The 18,548-nt window shown below is 33.0% G+C and overlaps 1 protein-coding gene across 1 annotated transcript in view; it reads right to left on the bottom strand.

Moving 5' to 3' along the window:
• Window positions 1-1,447: 1,447 nt before the first annotated feature.
• PIK3CA (phosphatidylinositol-4,5-bisphosphate 3-kinase catalytic subunit alpha) overlaps window positions 1,448-18,548 on the bottom strand; it is a 114,484-nt gene continuing 97,383 nt past the window's right edge. The window contains exons 14-21 of the mRNA XM_079922961.1: window positions 18,060-18,231; window positions 15,769-15,875; window positions 15,131-15,252; window positions 14,214-14,292; window positions 10,750-10,920; window positions 10,023-10,140; window positions 9,535-9,686; window positions 1,448-8,723 (exon numbers count right to left, since the gene is read on the bottom strand). Of these exons, the coding sequence (XP_079779087.1) occupies window positions 8,453-8,723; window positions 9,535-9,686; window positions 10,023-10,140; window positions 10,750-10,920; window positions 14,214-14,292; window positions 15,131-15,252; window positions 15,769-15,875; window positions 18,060-18,231 (1,192 nt within the window). The 3' untranslated portion in view covers window positions 1,448-8,452. The remainder of the gene's footprint in view (window positions 8,724-9,534; window positions 9,687-10,022; window positions 10,141-10,749; window positions 10,921-14,213; window positions 14,293-15,130; window positions 15,253-15,768; window positions 15,876-18,059; window positions 18,232-18,548) is intronic.

The following is an 18,548-nucleotide window of genomic DNA, read 5'->3' as shown; positions in this document are numbered from 1 at the left end:
TTGTACTTAACCTTGCCGTGTACCATGTGACTTTTCTTTGAGTGACAAGTTTTTCTAATTATGCTTTCCGTAAGCGCATTTTGTTCTTTGTGTACATTCTGGAGGGAGTGAGAGCTAGAAATGTGTTATGAAGTAGGGAGAAGCTGTACTGGATGGAATTTAACATTCATCTCAGGTAATCCGCATCATAGAAAAGTCCCACATGGATAGTCAACAATTGTCCGTACTTTAATTAATGAATCAACCATGGTTATTAAATACTGTCACAAGACTCTCCGAACAAGTGCTTTCCAGGTTAAGGTGAATATGAGTTGAAAACAGAGTTCGTTTTGAAACCAGTGTTCCTCAAAGTATCTTTACAATTTTACTAAAAATGTTGTACATCATGGACAATAGAAAGAATGACTTTTGAAACAACTTTTATACGTAGATGTAATCAAAACAGAAACTTTGACTCTAAGCCAATTTATTTCTTTTTAGCAAATAAGTGCAAGTCACACATTATTAAATAAAATGAATAATAGAGCACTATTGACTTCACCAGCAGTGAACAATTTTGGTGTTTTCTCCTCTTTCTAGTGTGGAATAGTGGCGAGAACATGTATCTCAGAGTACAATTTTTTTGAATTTGTAGGCCATAATTACAACTTTTCAGATATGTATCCTTGGGCAATTCAGCTGAACTGTTTGAGCCACTCTTATCTATAAAATGGGGATGATCTCTTCTTTCATGAGGTTATTTTTAGAGAAGAAACAAGGAAGAGTATGTAAAACACCTAGCTTAGTTTCTGGTACGTAGCAGAGGTGCTCAAAAATGTTTGTTAGTAGATAACAAAACTTTTGCTAAGTTTTGGTTTTCAGTCAGCCTTATCCCTCTTCTGGGTATATACCCAAAGGAAATGAAATCAGGATCTCCAAGAAATATCTGTATTCCCATGTTCACTGCAGCTCTAGTCACAAGAGCCAAGATATGGAAACAACCTAAGTGTCCATCAACAGATGAATAAATTGTGATATATGTATATATGTATGTGTGTGTGTATATATGTGTGTGTGTGTGTATGTGTGTGTGTGTGTGTGTGTGTGTGTGTGTATAAATACATGCAATGGAATATTTTTCAGCCTTAAAAAGAGATCCTGCCATTTGCAACAACATGGATGAACCTGGAGGGCATTGTGCTAAGTAAAATAATTCAGACACAGAAAAGAAAAAACTGCATTTCACTTATATGTAGAATCTAAAAAAGTCAAATACATAGAAAGCAGAGAGCAGAATGCTGGTTACCAGGGGTGGGGAGGTGGGGGAAATTGGGGAGATGTTGGTTAAAGGGTACAAACTTTGTTATAAGATGAATAAATCTCGAGATCTAATGTACAGCATGATGACTATAGTTAATACTGTATTGAATACTGGAAATTTGCTAAGAGAATAGAGTTTAGGTGCTCTCATCACGCACACACACAAAAGGTAACTATGTGAGGAGATGATACGTTAATTGGCTTGACTGTAGCAATCATTTCACTATGTATATCAAATCATCATATTGTAAACCTTAAGTATACACAATTCTTATTAAAAATAAATTCAAGCGGTCTTGGTACCTTTTGTTGGACAGCTGGGTATAGGGGCTGGGGTAGGGAGCTGCAGGAAAGGATTCCTCCCCACCTTCTCTTGGCTAAATATCATATGCATTTAAGGTCCAGAACATGATGTTTAAAAGGTCGTAATAAGTTATTTTGTATGCCAAAGACTTCCCCATAATAAAATATATGTATGCATACACACTTTAAATCATTCTGCAAATTGAGATTCTCTAGATTTCTTAAATTAAGGGCACATATCTATTCCATTTCTTAGTAAGTTTGACACCCATCTAACAATATGCAGTTCTTTGGATTTTTCTTCTAACAAATTCAAAACAGTCTGAAACCTGAAGTGCATGAAAGTGTGAAACCTAAAGTGTTTCAAATACTACAATTTTCCATTTATTTAGTGGCTACTTGGTCCATGTCAGGAAAGAGAGACATTATGCTTGAAGAACAAAGTCAGTTTACAACAATGTTAACTCAAAGTCACTCTAACCATTTGGAAAATAAACAAAATTTTAGCAATTATTTGCTGTGAATTGCTTAGAAGTACTAAATATCAATGCCCATGTGAATTACTGGTCCAAGAAAAGCCCAGACTTACCTTTTGCAAGGTTTATGATAGCTGAATGCAAAACCAGTTTGCTTCTAGCTGAACTTCACTTTTAGGTTCTAGTCATCAACTGACTTGGGAAAAAGTCTGTCCACACATACAAACACATTCATACATGTATGTGTACACATATATTTCTGCTTAAAATACAAGCACATAATTCTTCATGCTTAAAGGAAGTTAATATTTAAACAGGTATTTCTCTAATATTCATCACTTTACTGGGACAGAAAAATTGGCTTTTAAGGCATAATAGTTTCAGGTTTTTAGTCAACTATACTTAGTCATTATTGACAAGAACTCAAATTCAGCTAAATTTTGATTATTAGCAACACTGGTGTGCTGTTAAGTATTAAAAAGAAATGGCAAAATATAATTATCACAGTTTTTTGTTTAACATATAGTACACTAAGGATTGTTTGGACACAAGTCAAAGTAATATTTTTTTTTAATAAACAGCGTGACGTTACAGACTGCAAAGTTAAAGTAAAGCAGACATTGACAGTTTCTGATGAGCATAAACAGTAAGTGCAGTCACAGGCCAAACTTCTTGCCAGGAACAGCAAGACTGGGGAGAGGTCTTAAATTTAGTGACACTGTATTATTCTATATTCTCAGTACAACAACACATGCACTTGCTGTGTCAAATACTTTTTGGGCCATCATTAAAAGAACATTTAAAAACATTTTCCTCCTAACTAATGCAGTATACCATAGGACTCCAACTCATTGAATGACAAAATATAGTGAAATAGATTTGCTACAATAAATCGGGCTAAAGAGGGTGATGGGAACTCCTTTTTGAAGCTTCCAAAGTCAACAGTTGATGTATCAGTACTCTAATTTTGGTAGTGCCACATTCCCAAGATGTTACGTTCTAAAAGCATACATTCCTTTAGATTTTATTCAATCCAATAAAGTCTGAGGACTGAGTCACATTGAAACCATTAACTGCATTAGAAACTTTGGTTCCATAGCCAAAAACATTTCTACAAATCAGATGAAGGCCAAGCTGTCCAGTACTCTTAGGAACATAAATCTGATAAGAGGATTTTTCTTATGAAATCAGTGGATAGTGACCACATTTGGAAATTTATACTAGAATTAAGGAGTTTAGCCTTATTAAAGATATTCTGAGAAAATAATAAAACAGTGAAGGTTTTCTGCCTCCTTGCTATCCTAGGATTAACAAAAGAAAGAATCACCTAAAAGTATACATGGCTCTTAGCATAACCACAAAATTATTGTAGTGAGAGATTAAATAATGTTTTAGATAGATTCATAAACTTAATTTAATGCTTACAAAATGCATTACCCTCCCCATACTTACCAACATGAGGACTGGAGTCTACTGTTGGTAGTGAAAATCAGCTACCAAACTACACTAATATGTACAGTGGACTGATTTTACTTTTTTCTTCCCTGCTAAAACTCTTAAATGTAGTTGTGTAAAAATTAAGTCGTTAAGATTTTCTTATGGCTCATAACTATCACTTTATGCTACCTAGCATGGCTGAAATATGAACATATCTAAAACCAAGCAAAAGGAATGGCGCTGCATTGATAAAAAGTGCAAAACCTTACTCAAGTGGAGTACTTGAAGGAAATAAGCTTGTTTAAAAACTAACATCCCAACTTGGGAAACTCCTAATCAATTTTAAACTCTTCTGAATTTTAGAACCTTGATGTTTACAGCTTTTATAAAGGATGCCTCTTGACTAGGGCTAGCAAGCACTGTGTATACAAATAGAAATGTCTGCAAATATACACACACCAATTTCACTAATAATAAAGAAAACAAAACTAATTTCAAATGCCGAATTCAAGAAGCCAGTACCATGAACCTCCTGGCACTACTGCCTTTTCCTAATGGTTGGAGCAAAGATTAAATTTTAACACAAATTTTTTCTTAATGTCTCCAATGCCATTAAAAACAAGGCATGCCAACTCTGACTTTATAAATCTAAAATACAGTGCCCTGCAAATTTCTGTCGTATCAGAGCCGGAAGTACTGAATTATTGACTCATCTCTTTTTTTTCCTTATTAACCTTCTGAGGTAGAGTTACCCATCCAATTTTATCAGGACCATAGTTATCGTAAGCTAAACACTATATTCTTTTCAGAAAGTGAAAATAACTTCGAAGAGAAAAGAAAAAAGGCTTCCCAGGCCATGGCACATAAGATACATTTACAATTTTTAATGTAATAATTAAAAAATAAAAATGGTTTGTCTTTATATTTTAAAAAACAGCCCAGCTGTATTATTCTCTGTCACCAAGAATTATTGATATTGTCTGAGGATTCTATCAGTGCTAAATTATATAGTTCAGCCTTCACAATCCCATCCTTGATGAAGAGTTAATTCCCTCATGTACGCACAATATACTTTCACAACTTGCAGCCATCTCTTAGTGCCCGATCTGAGCAGGATGGATATGAAGGATGTAATTCATTCAAGCAACTCCTCCCTCCACATTCCCCTCTTCTCAAAAACATCTGAAGTATGAAAGTTGTTTTTGAATGGTAGAAGCACCACAATCCATCACACCACATATGGTCTTTAAACTGAAGTATTTTAGTGATGTCTTGGACATCAAAATCAATTTTTAAGGTGGATTTTGAATGTGTGGGTCCAGCCCAGGTCTGCAGTTTGTGCAGATACAGAAACAAAAGGAACTTATAACATTCAGAAAAAGTTAACTTGCTGATTTTAAAATAATGCTGGAAATTAAATTTCTTCAAAAGTTGGCAAGCATGAGCTACTGGTCATGATATGAATTAAATGGATTTACAAATCATTAAGAAACCCAAGTTTATGTACTGTGAAATTTCCATGGTGCTTTTAAAATAGGCTGCTCATAATTTTTTTAATAAATGCCAAATCACTAGATTTTTGATGGAAAAAAAATACAGATGGACTGTGTTTTACCTATTTGAAAATCACCAATCCATTTAAAATAAAATCCAAGAGGGTATATACATTCTAATCAAGTAATTGGTTATTTTCCTGATTAATAAGAACTACACTTTACACAAAATACTTTATCAGCAGCTGTTTTCTTCAAAAAACCAATAGTCATAGTTTCACAGTTGAAAAAGTTACACATTAAAATATTTTACAATTCATTGTATATTCACCAGGTTCCCATTTCCTAAAGGGCTTGTAATATAAAGCAGATTAGAAGGGAAAAACCTCAAAGTTGATTACTTTGACACTAAGTTTTACAGAGGACACTAAGAACCACAAAAAGCTTAGGTTCTATCGTAAAATAGTGACCAAATTCCATTCTTCTTTAAAAAACCCAATTAGAAACATCTTTTTAAAAAACCAAATTCCACAACATGAGTAACAGATTTTAAATTAACAGCATTCTAAAAATCTTCAAAATAAATGATTTTATATAGCTGAGAATGATAAAAAGTTAAAGCATGATTTTCAAATAGTTATTTCTTGCTAGAATGTGTTTAAATTAGTTTTATTTTCTTTAAACCTGATTTTCTTCTTTTCTCCAAAATAGTCACCGAAGGAAATATTGCTCAAGTGACCAAATGAAACTGTTGAGCCAATACTCAGTTATACCACATTCAATGACAAGGATGGTCAGTCATAGAAACTGACCAACTGGAATTGATCTCTGATACTCAAGTACCTGGAAGTAGCTATATTATCACTGACTTGAAACATATCCTAGTCACCCCATGTAGCATTTAATTCAATTTCTGGTTCCTTGCCTTCTGAGTACTACCTATCCATTTTCCCTTATTTTTAAGGTTGTTTACATAAACTCTGCTTGGATTTGTTTGAAATGTACTTTGCATTTAGCTAGTTCATTTAATGTATATTCTTTATAGAATTTGTCTACATTTCTTCAAACGGAATTAATTTGGTTGTAATAACTTAAAAATAAACGTAAATGATAAAAGTTATGTGGCTTGTGTTTTAATGGTGGAGAGGTCCTAGGGGAAGGGGAACTATCTGGACTGATGTGAAAAATGCAAAAATTGTATAAACTTTGTGCAAGGAAGCTCAAAGCTTTTTTGGCACTCAGTAAAACACAGTTCTCTGTTAAAAACTTCAGATTCCACCATCAAAGCTTCAGATTTGTACCATTTCACTGAGTTTTCCTGTAATTAATCCCTGATATAGAAAATACTGGGATGTTAGTATGTATTAACTGAATAAATCTAAAAGACACTAATTGTTAATCATGAAATTTTAATGTTATGAAATCTGTATCTGCAAAAGAATCTATCTGGTCTCCTGCTTAAAACAAAGTTTAAATTCTTCTTAACTATTCTAAGACAGTTTAGGGAAGTAAGTTCCCTAAATAAGTCCCCAAATTTATTTTTCTTGCTGGCAATATTATGTACATGCTTTAGTGAGGTACCTAAATCTCCAGTAATTATGCCCTTTAAGGGTTCTAAAATAGTCAAATATTAAGAGTATTTGTATTAGAGTCCCGTTCACTATTCAAGACTTCTACTATAGGTAACTGATTTCATAAATGAATATTTTTTAAGTGATGCTGTATAAAATGTGCAGTCTTCATAAAGTTGTACTCCAATAATATGCCTAGTCTAGAAAACTGTCAGTAAATTATTGCACTTTTTCTGGTGTGGCACCTGGACATTTGCTAAAGCTATGTCCTAGGGCATTAATCATTCATTTGAAATACTGAGTAAAATATCAGATTGTAGAGTGATAACTAGCCTTAGCCCCTACATCTTGGGTTAATGTTTTTCAAAATGTTTAAGAATGTATCCTGTGCTCAAATGCAATTTAATAAAGTTGGAGAGTGAGTCCTGACAACTCGGAAATGGGACATGATCTTAAAATGGTTTAAGGCCCTAATTTTATTATGGAGATACTGAATAAATAGGCTAAAAAGGTAAAAAGTTCATGGTTTCTATTCCCCCTATTATAAAGTATTATTCATGAACATACCTTGGTAGAGGGGTTAAGCAATCAGGAAGATAGTCTAAATTGTGTTAATTTTGATAACTAATTTCATATGGTTGAGGCATTCTCAACTATAAAAGAGGATGGAAGATGGGGGATTCAAGTGAAAACAGAAGAAAATAAAAGGAAAGAGGAGGAACTTTCATCTGTTTTCCTTAAGTAGTTATACACTAGTCATTGGTATAAATGGGATAGTGCCTGAGCCTCACCCACAGATCAAGAGAAACGCTGACCATGCTGCTACAAACAATAAAAAATTTGGGGTGCAAAACAATGCATGACTATGGGACAGATCATGTAAATAAAGAATATATATTAATGATAGTTTCTATAATATAAATAGCCTTTAATAAAAAAAATAATCTTTTTAATAACATTAATACTCACTTCTATTTTCTGGAAAACATGCATGAAAAATGTATTCAATTCATTGCAAAAGGAGAAAAAAAAATCTAAGGTGAATACTGTACAATTCTGGAGCAAGAATTATTCCTGCTCGTTCTTCCTCTATGATGATTATTTACTTTGTGGGAGCCCAGAATTTCCCTGGGAAATAAGAATCAGATTCTTGTAAATACTGTCCAGAAAAAAAACCCCAAAACACCACCTTATAACAGGTCTCATTTGTGACTGCTTCCCAAACTTTGCAGATAAGACCCCAAATCATCAAAAGGTTTGATTTATTAAAAAGGAAAAGTCTCTGATGAAATCTCAAGAGTCCCTTACACCCCAAGCATTTTTCTTCATCAAACAAGGAGTCAAAAACCCACTTCAAACTATAAATTGAACAGCAATGGAAAAATAAAAATTTTCATTATTTTCCAATCTTAGTGTAATTTAACATCAAACTCCAGTTTACTTGGACCTAATGCAATAATAGATTTTGTTGTGTCCACATTTCAAAACATAAAACATTTGCAAGACAAAAAAAGAACATCATTCTTTTTCCTTCTCCATCATTTCTATATATTTTGGGTTTTTTTTTGTTTTGTTTTGTTTTTTAAAAAAAGATACAAACAATCTTTAAAGTTTACCTTTTTTGGACTTAAGGCATAACATGAAATTGCGCATAATTCTAAAGCTTAATTTTGAAATGAACTATTTTAGTGCTATCGAACCCTGTTTGCGTTTACATTATTTAAATTATATAGTATTTTATTTCTGTTCCTGTTGTAAATTCTAATGCTGTTCATGGATTGTGCAATTCCTATGCAATCAGTCTTTGCCTGTTGACAGTTATTAACAGTGCAGTATAGAATCCAGATACTGAGCTTTCAGTTTCTTAATCATTTCAGTTCAAAGCATGCTGCTTAATTGTGTGGAAGATCCAATCCATTTTTGTTGTCCAGCCACCATGATGTGCATCATTCATTTGTTTCATGAAATATTCCAAAGCCTCCTGCTCAGTTTTATCTAAAGCTAGGGTCTTTCGAATGTATGCAATATCATCAAAAGACTGTAGTTCTGGCATTCCAGAGCCAAGCATCATTGAGAAAAGATTTATGAAGAGATTGGCATGCTGCCGAATAGCTAGATAAGCCTTGTAACACATCTCCTGAAACCTACAAGTAATAAGAACAGTTTGGTTAGTATGGAGTAAAACGTGTTAATACCTTCGGGTCTCTGCTCAAATGTCACAAAGTTAGAGAGGCCTTCTTGGACAAAACTATAAAATACAGCATTCTTCTCCCTACTCCTCTTACCAACACTTTCTGTTCCCTTTACCTGACACCAGAATGTGAACTCTGTGAGTCCATAAGCACTTTGTTTACTGCTCTATCATCAGCCCCTAAAAGAATGCCTGGCACATTAGCAATTTAATAAGGATTTATTAAATGTATGAACTGGTCCATACTAAAGCCTCTAGGGATTAGGTTAGGGCCAGGACTGAGTTATAGATAAAAGAGAATTTTATAAAAGGTTTTTAAAAGTACTTTAAGGTTTAAGATAGACTAATGATACCCCATATGGTGGTTAAGAAAAATTATGAATAAACATGGTATTGATGGTTGACTGAATTCCTCAGATTGTATGACTAAAAAGTGTTGTTTGAAGCACTATACATGATTTGTTAATAAAGAGAAGGTGGAATCCAATTTTTAAACGGCAGTGAACAAAAACTTTTAATGTACTATGAAGTTTAAGGATCACTTTCTTTTTAGGCCTTAACTAAATCAATAAATTAAACTGGTTTTTCTTTCCATTTCCTTCACAGCATTACACAATAAATAAATAAAAATAAACACAATAGAATATCCAGTTTATGCTACAATGTTAATAAAACATTTATTTTTAAATTGCTTGAAAAATATCGATTGTTTTGGTAGAGCAGCAAGAATTCTTTATTTTGTGCTTTTGATGTCTTGAACTTACCTCTCAAATTCTCTTGTCTTTGTGCATTCTTGGGCTCCTTTACTAATCACTATTAAGAAATCTTGTGTCAAAACAAATGGCACACGCTCTCGTTTATAACCAAATTTTTTCTTCTTGTGATCCAAAAAGTGTCCAAAATCTATATGAAACAGCTTTCAAAAATAAGAAATTATGTTATAGTTTGACAAAGGCAGAAATACAATGTCCTGAATTAGTAAATTTAAGAATGTCGAGGGACTTCCCTGGTGGTCCAGTGGCTAAGACTCCGTGCTCCTAATGCAGGGGACTCGGGTTCGATCCCTGGTCAAGGAACTAGATCCCACATGCCACAACTAAAAGATCCCTCATGCTGCAACTAAAGATCCTGCATGCCACAACTAAAAGATCCCACATGCCACAACTAAGACCCAGTGCAGCCAAATAAATAAGTAAAAAAATAAATATTAAAAAAAAAGAATGTTGACACATTTAAAAGAGGAAGCTATTACTTGTCCATCATCTTTAACCATGATGTTACTATTGTGACGATCTCCAATTCCCAAAATGAAGGTAGCAACACAATATCCAGCACATGAACGTGTAAATAGATCGATGGCTGCATCATATCTACAAAGAAGAAATAAACACCTTTGAGTTAGTATGGAAATACAGAATGATCCAGTCCAAACTGGGAAAAGATGGTCAAAGTTTTTAGTAAAGTCTGTATTAAAACAATGAAAACAATCACTGACATTAGGGGGAGGAAGTAATTATGTTTGAAGATCTGAGGAACTCTGGGATTCTCAAGTGTTCAAAGGTTTCTAAGAAAATTTCTAGATATTCTCTGACCAAAGCATAATTCTTATTATAGTGAAAAAATACTTATGTCATTAAAATAAATTTTTTCTAATCATTTTAACAATGAATTAGGAGTAAAATTTTTAATTTTAATTAATTTAACCTTAGCTTTTAAAAAAAGAATAAGCACTAAGAAAAACACATTTTAGATTCTTAAGGTGAATGTACAGGATTTCACCAAATTATAAGCAATTCTGATCATTTAAACTCAATAACCTCAAATATTTCAAAGGTTGAACATATCTTTTTCCAATGTAAATACAGTTTTTTTTTTTTTCTTTTCTGGTCTAACTCAAAGAAATATACACAACCATTAAAAATCTTGTCTATCAGATACAAACTTCTACTAGCATAGAAAGAAAAGAATAATAAACTCACATTTCTCCCTTGTTCTTGTCTTTGAGCCACTGATGTAGTGTGTGGCTGTTGAACTGCAGGGCACCTTTCAGGCCTCCTTTACACTGAATTTGCATAATAGTGTGAGAATTTCTCACCACCTCAATAAGTCCCACACAGTCACCAATGGACAGACAACCATAAGGTAACATTCTGAAAAAGGAACAAGACTGCAGTTAAATGATGGGATTTTAAAACAGCAAATATTTTATCTTTTTTTTAATGTGAAGATCTAATTGGTTTTATTAGGAGATTGATGAATCGAGCATCATTCCATCTAGCAACTCGAAGGGCGCTCCCTAAAATAGCAAGGCTAATACAGGAATATTCTATTTGCAAATTTTTCATGCATGACCTTTACTCCTTTAACCTAGTTTACTTTTCTTTTATTACAACATGACAAATATTCCTAGAAAAATCAAATTATCTGCCATCATTTATTGTAACCTCCAACTGTGAAAGCATTTAATTGTATATGAGAAAAGCATGAAGAAAATTATTGTGGCTATTCAAAAAGTTTATAAACATTTATGACTTTAAAAATAATGGGTGAATTTAAAGATGTTTAACTGACATCTAAACAATACCTTAGGGTAGCAGTTCTCAAGTTTTTGGTTTCAGGACTCCTTTAAACTCTTAAAAATTATCAAGGATACCAAAAAGCTTTTATTTATTTGGGTTATATCTATTGACATTAGACATTAAAATGGAGAAAATTTTAAAATTAAAATATTCATTAATTCATTTAAAGTAATATTTATACTCATTTATATAAAAAATACTATCTTTTACAAAACAAAAACCCTAAAAACAAACAAAAAAAACTTAGAAGAGTGACACTGTTTCCCATTTTTTCAAATTTCTTTAATGTCTGGCTTAATAGTATGCAGCTGGCTTCTCATGAATGCTTTTGTATCCAATCTAATGCAATGTTTTGACTGAAGCATATGAAGAAAATCTGGCCTCGCACAGATATGTATTTGGAAAAGGGAGTAATAGCCTTTTTCAGATAATTGTACATATTTTTCTTTCCTACTGTTCCAAAACTTGACAAGAGATAGTTTCTTAAGTTGCAATGTGGAATGTGAAACCATAACAGTAAACTTTTCATACTCTGTTACATGAAGACCCATTTGTTTATCTTGCCTCTGAATGGAATTTCTACCCATATATGACTTTATAATATCCTATATTGGTCATTTGGAAGATATTAGTTCACTGAGTTATGGAGATCTTCCAAATGTTGATCTCCTTTTCATTATACCAACTAAAAAAAATCACAATTGTTAACATTATCACTGATCTCATCAGAAAAGTCTTTAATTTTGGGGAAGCTCATAGCAGTAGATACAAGGTTTTCAAAATTCTAATTTTTACTTGAAAGCTTAAATTTGATTTTTGACAACAAATACTGTCAGTTGTTCTCCCTGAAGAGTCTCATATTGTTCATTTTCAAGAAAATGTTTACCAAATATCCATGTCTGAATAATCATAGCTTGTCTGTTAGTTATTCTTTAAGTAAAAATGATGTTCCATGATAAAAGCAGTTAGTTTAGCCCACAACTCAAATAACCCACCAATGATTTTTCCTTGATACAACCATACTTGTGTGCAGTCGAAGTGCTTTATGGGTATTTCCCATTCATCACATGTAATATTAAAAAGGACATGTAATCAAGGGTAGAGATGTGAGGATTTAAAGAGACAATGGAAAAAAAGCACCTGATATGCCCATTGGCACATAAGTACTGAAGTATGGTTTTTCTTGCTCTCCTGTTCTCATATGCTACTGTCCATTCTTTCCACCTTTCCTGTACTTCCTAAATTCCTAAAAGAGTAACAGTCTAAACTTATTTTTCTTTTCTCACTTAATTCCTTGTAGCTTAATTTCTATCACTCTACTGACTCAACTCTTCTTAAAGCTAACCATGAATCATCAAATCCAAGGCCTTTTTCATAGTTCTTATAACTCCTGAAGCACCTGATACTGTAAACTGTTTGTGAATCTCTCCCCTTTTCTGGGTTCTGTGAATCACTTACTCTGGTCTTCCTACCCTTTTGACCATTTTCCTTGTGGAATCTTTTCTTCTATCTGCTCTGGTAAATAAAGGAATTTCTTAAGGTGGTACTCCTGAGCATTTTTTCTTAATTTTATTACTGTTGAACATGCTCATAGGTTAAAGCGTTACATAGTCCTACAAGCTTATTATTAAAGATATTAAACTTTATAAAAATTTTAAATTTACTTAAGTTAAATTTACTTAAGTTTAATTTTAAATTTACTTAAGTTAAAATTTAAATTTTAAATTTATATTTAAATTTATATTAAATTTATATTTAATATTTATATTAAATATAAATTTAAATTTAAATTTACTTAAGTTAAAAAACGTAACAACTTTCCAAAGATACAACTTACTTTCCAACGATCTAGCTCATTTAACTTTAGATACTTTTTTGTATAGCTACTAATTTACAATTAAATATTGTAATTACCAGAGTTACAGACAAAAGTACTTTTGAAGAGGGTGGACTTTGCCTGAATTTGCAAAGGGACAAGTAAAAGAAGGATAAAATATTAGACACAAAAATGACTAAGAGAAGATGTGGCAGGATAGAAAACTTGGAGATGATGCTGATAACTGGGAAGGTTGGGCAGAAACCAACAAAATGGCAAAAACTTTAAGATTAGCTGCTTTCATAAATTTTGCTGAAAAACTGACTCAAGATTAGAGAATTTATAAAGTTTTAGAATTAGAAAACTTATATAATGAAAGAAACCTTCTTTTAAACTCTTTAACTTCTGAATAAAAAATGGGGCCTTTTGTGTCTCTTGTCTCCTATGTCCTGTTCCTAAATACAGTTGGCCCTCTATAACTGAGGATTCTGGATACTCGGATTCAACCAACTGCAGATGGAAAATATTTGGGGAAAAAAATCCAGAAAGTTCCAAAAAGAAAAACTTGAATTTGCTGTGCCCTGGCAACTATTTACATAGCCTTTACATTGCACTAGGCATTATAAGTAACCTAGAGATGACAAAGTATACAGGAGGATGTGCACAGCTTATATGCAAATACTACGCCATTTTATATAAGGGACTTGAGCATCCGTGGACTCTGGCATTGGCGGTGGTCCTGGAACCAATCTCCTGCAGATACCAAGGAAAGATTGTTAGTGACCAGTTGCAGAGTCTTTATCAGCTTATTGGAAATAGCTCTTCTTACCTAGCTGAATCTCATTAGCTATTCTAAGCCAAGGAAGAAGAGGACAAATAGAAAGTACCACAGTGTAATCAACTAGTGTTAATTATCACTCCATACATTTATTTATAGATATATGCCTCTATATTGTTTATAATTAATATATTTTACAATTAAAATTTACTAATGGTTTACTTTTTCAGGATAACTTTCAGCATACATGTTGTCTTATTGGTTACCTACCGAAGATCAAGACCTTGATTTTGCCATATATTTTCCATAATGCGAATAATCTGAAGTGTTAGCATATCTTGCCGTAAATCTGAAATTCAAAGAATATGTATACCAACACTTAATGCCACAAGCACAAATTTGAGTATCACTTCATCACAATGTTTTCAAACAGAAAATATACAGAACTATGTTTGCTCTTCAAAATAATCTGTAAGGAAGCAATAATCTTAGTCTTTAACCCATTTCTAAAGTATCTGCATAAACACATCTGTATAACAATGTAGGATAACGTGGCATGTATTTCACAAAAAAATTAAATTAAAATATTTAAATTACTTATTTTTCTGAATCCTTAAACTTGAACATGTTTATATTAAAATATTTGGATTAACAGAATTCAGCGCTGAAAGGTCATTTCCTAATGAAAACCCATCAATGATACATTTGTTTAGTATATAAAAATGTATTACCCCACAGCCTGTTCTCCAAATAAATTAGGACCTTCTTTTATGATTCCTCAGCAGACTACACTTTTCCTTTGTACCAGGGTTGTAATTTTGTTTTTGTAGTTATTTGTTTAATGTCTCTTTTCCCTGCTAGACTGTAAACTCTATAAGAGGGCAGGGATTCTGTTTTGTGTATTCTTACAACTTCAGGGCCTAGCATGTCAAATATTTATGGAGTGAATGGATACACAGCTGAACAAAATGATTTTCAGGCCTTCTGATTCTAAACCTAGTACTTCTTTCCTTTTCAATAATTATAAATACATATTCTAAAGGTTAAGACATTTGCTTAATATTATCTATTTTACCACATGCATATTCCTTAAATGGCTTTCAGTAATCTTCAGGGTTCATAAATATCCTGTGTATAAAAATATAACTAAATTCATGCATCATAAGTCCATTAATATTCTTCCTTACCATCCCCATTTTTAAAGATGATCTCATTGTTCTGAAAGAGTAATTCTGACATGATGTCTGGGTTCTCCCAATTCAACCACAGTGGCCTTTTTGCAGAGGACATAATTCGACACTCTTCAAGCCTTTAAAATAGTTGAAAAATTTACTAGGCACCTTAGCTTTGTTATTCTTTGTAGCCTCAATTTATTTTAAAATATATATACTATACAGCTTTTTGAAGTGTTATAACAATTTTAAACTTTCTCCTCAGTTTTATTTATGAATTAATTTCTGAGGTAGTATAAAGAAAAAATACATATTAAGCTTAAAAATTTCTTATAAATGGAATATGAATTTTCCACAAATATAGGGACATCTCATTTGTTTTACAGCTATTACATTCCATTTCTTATCCAATGATACCAGAAATTCTGGCCATAAAAAGTTTTAAATTCTATTATTAAAGTAGTAAAAACTCATTCTGAATAAATGCAGGTCTGAACTTAAGAAAATTTTACTACTCTTATTTTGCAGGGTAGGAAAAGGAGAGAGACAAGCATATATTATTGAACACAATGACATTCTGACTTTTTCAAGACGTTCTCCAGAGAAAGTACTTGTTTAAATGTATCAATAAAACTTCCAATAAAGTACCTTACCTGAGATTTCCCAGCTGATGAGCAGGGTTTAGAGGCGACAGAAAGCCCTGTAGAGCATCCATGAAATCTGGTCGCCGCATTTGCTCAACTAAAAATTTCATCTGTACCTGATAAATGAGCATAATCATGGTTAGAAGTTGATTTGATAAAGGTAAAACTAATTGCTAATCTCTTTTATACACTGGAACCTCATTATTGTGTAGTCTTTGAATCCATATCCTGGATTGGCTGCATTCTAATTAGAAGGGTTTCTATAACACAGAGCTGCACAACTCAGACAGAGAGGTGAGAGTGACAGTACTGTGCACTTTCCTGTGACAAAAGCTCTGCATGCTGACCGAGGCAGTGTTCTGGCTCTAGAGCAGGGCTTGGTCAACTATGGCTTGTAAGTCAGTTGCCAGTTTTTGTAAGTCAAATTGCCTTAGAATATAGTCATGCCCATTCACTTAGATATTGGTGCTTTCACACTAGAATAGCAGAGCTGAGTAGTTACAACAAACTGCATGGCCTACCAAGTCTAAAATATTTACTATCTAGCTTTTTAAGAAAAAGTTTGCTGACCTTTGTTCTAGAGGAAAAGCTGTGGAGATATCACATTAGCTTAATAACCTTACTTTTAAGCTTTGCAGAAAACACCACATTCTCTGTTCAATAAAAAAGGTCTAGTGAGTCTAAAAGAAATTGTTGGGAAAAGTCTCATTCTATACTCAAGGTTCTAGTACATAAGTGGAAAGAAACATCCTTTTTTAATCACTTTTTTAATCCACTGTATCACAGCCAATCTGTGATATGAAAACCTCACTTTAGAAGAAATGCTTATATTTACAAATTTAACTAATATCTAATTTCTTTTTTCTTACCTTAGTTACAATATAATAAATTTTATTATTTCAAAGAAGTCTAATTTCTTCTTGCTCACAATTCCAGCAGCAGAAACAATACAATTATTTTCTAATAACCTGTATTTGAACTTACATACCACAATTTCAATAAAATCAACTCAGTCACATACTGTATGACATTTAGATTAATACAGTAACTTTCTTTTAAAGTTGTTTTTTTCTTCAAGCAACATTAATGAAAATGTTGAAAAAATGTATTCAGTACTACTAATTTACATTGTCTGTCCTTTGGGGACTCACTAATAAACTGGAATTTTCTTTTTTCATTTCACTAGAGGTGAGGAATGATCTCACTTTTTACTGTAGGGTGTGTTGGACTGAATAAAGGATAAGGAGTAGGAAAAGGTCATGAAAACCTTTACATTTCATGTTCCTCAGGTACACTAAGCAAGACTGCAGGTGACTCAAGTGTGTGATATATTTACTGTGTGACTAAGAGTCCATTTTAAACTTAGAAATATAGAAACTAATTTCTTTCCACTCATTTTCAGGGTCATTATTAAAAGAAAAGAAATGACACAGAGTAAGGAAAAATCATTTTTAAGACTTAGGGCTGGGACTTCCCTGGTAGCGCAGTGGTTAAGAATCTGCCTGCCAATGCAAGGGTCACAGGTTCGAGCCCTGGTCCAGAAAGATCCCACATGCCACGGTAAAACTAAGCCCATGTGCCACGACTACTGAGCCTGCGTGCCTAGAACCCATGCTTCGCAACAAGAGAAGCCACAGCAATGAGAAGCCCACACACCACAACGAAGAGTAGCCCCTGCTCGCCACAACTAGAGAAAGCCCGTGCGCAGCAACGAAGACCCAACACAGCCAAAAAAAAGACTTAGGGCTAAACAACAAGGTCCTAATGTATAGCACGGGAACTATATTCAATATCCTGTGATAAACCATAATGGAAAAGAATATAAAAAAAGAATATATATATGTATATAACTGAGTCACTTTGCTATACAGCAGAGATTAGCACAATATTGTAAATCAACTATACTTCAATAAAAAAATTAAAAAAAAGACTTAGGGCTATATAAAAGAGAAATGAAGGGAAAGAGGAGGGAACTAACATTTACTGGGCACCTCCCATGTTCTAGGGACTATGAGAGGTGCTTTGCATATCTTGTATGATTTAATTCTCACATCAACCCTATGAGGAAAGTATTATTCCCATTTTACAGATGAGGAAAATGAATCTCAAGAGACTAAATAATGTGTCTAACATTACATTGCTTGGATCCAAATCTTAATCTGCCTAATTCTAAGGCCCTGCATATATACTGGGCATATATACTGGGCTCTCATATACTGGGCTCATATATACTGGGCTCTCAAATAACCCTGCCCCACTGCAATGAAGGAGTCTGAAAAACAAACTGAAGAGTCACATACCTTTTGTGTTTCATCCTTCTTCTCTTGTTTGAGAATGTCAGTTAAGTTAATGAGCTTTTCCATAGCCTCAACCTGCCTATTCAGGTGCTTCAAATACATCCCACATGCACGGCAATAGGACTCCAAAAGCAGGCCAAACCTCTGACTAACTGTTTTATTGTGCATCTCAGATCTAAAAGGTCAGTGGGAGGGAGAGGGAGAGAGAGAGAGATTTTAATGAGTATACACATAACCTTTTTTAAGAAACCCATTTTCTAAATTCAAAAAATGTTATAATCATGTAACTAATACTAACTAATACAATCATACTAACGAATGACAGGTTTTAAATCATTTAAAACCTATCATTTAGAAGCAAAACAATTAAGAGTTTCAGGTAGTTCCTGGAAATATAAATTTTAAAAAAACTAGATTTTAGGTTTATTTCAACTACTTTTCATTTACTAATCTTAGCACAAAATACATAAACATGAAAAAAGGAAATTAGGC

This window comes from Stenella coeruleoalba (assembly GCF_951394435.1).
Source record: "Stenella coeruleoalba genome assembly, chromosome: 5".
Lineage (NCBI taxonomy): Eukaryota > Metazoa > Chordata > Mammalia > Artiodactyla > Delphinidae > Stenella > Stenella coeruleoalba.
Note: the sequence above shows the minus strand (reverse complement) of the source record. Positions and strands in the feature narration are given on the sequence as shown.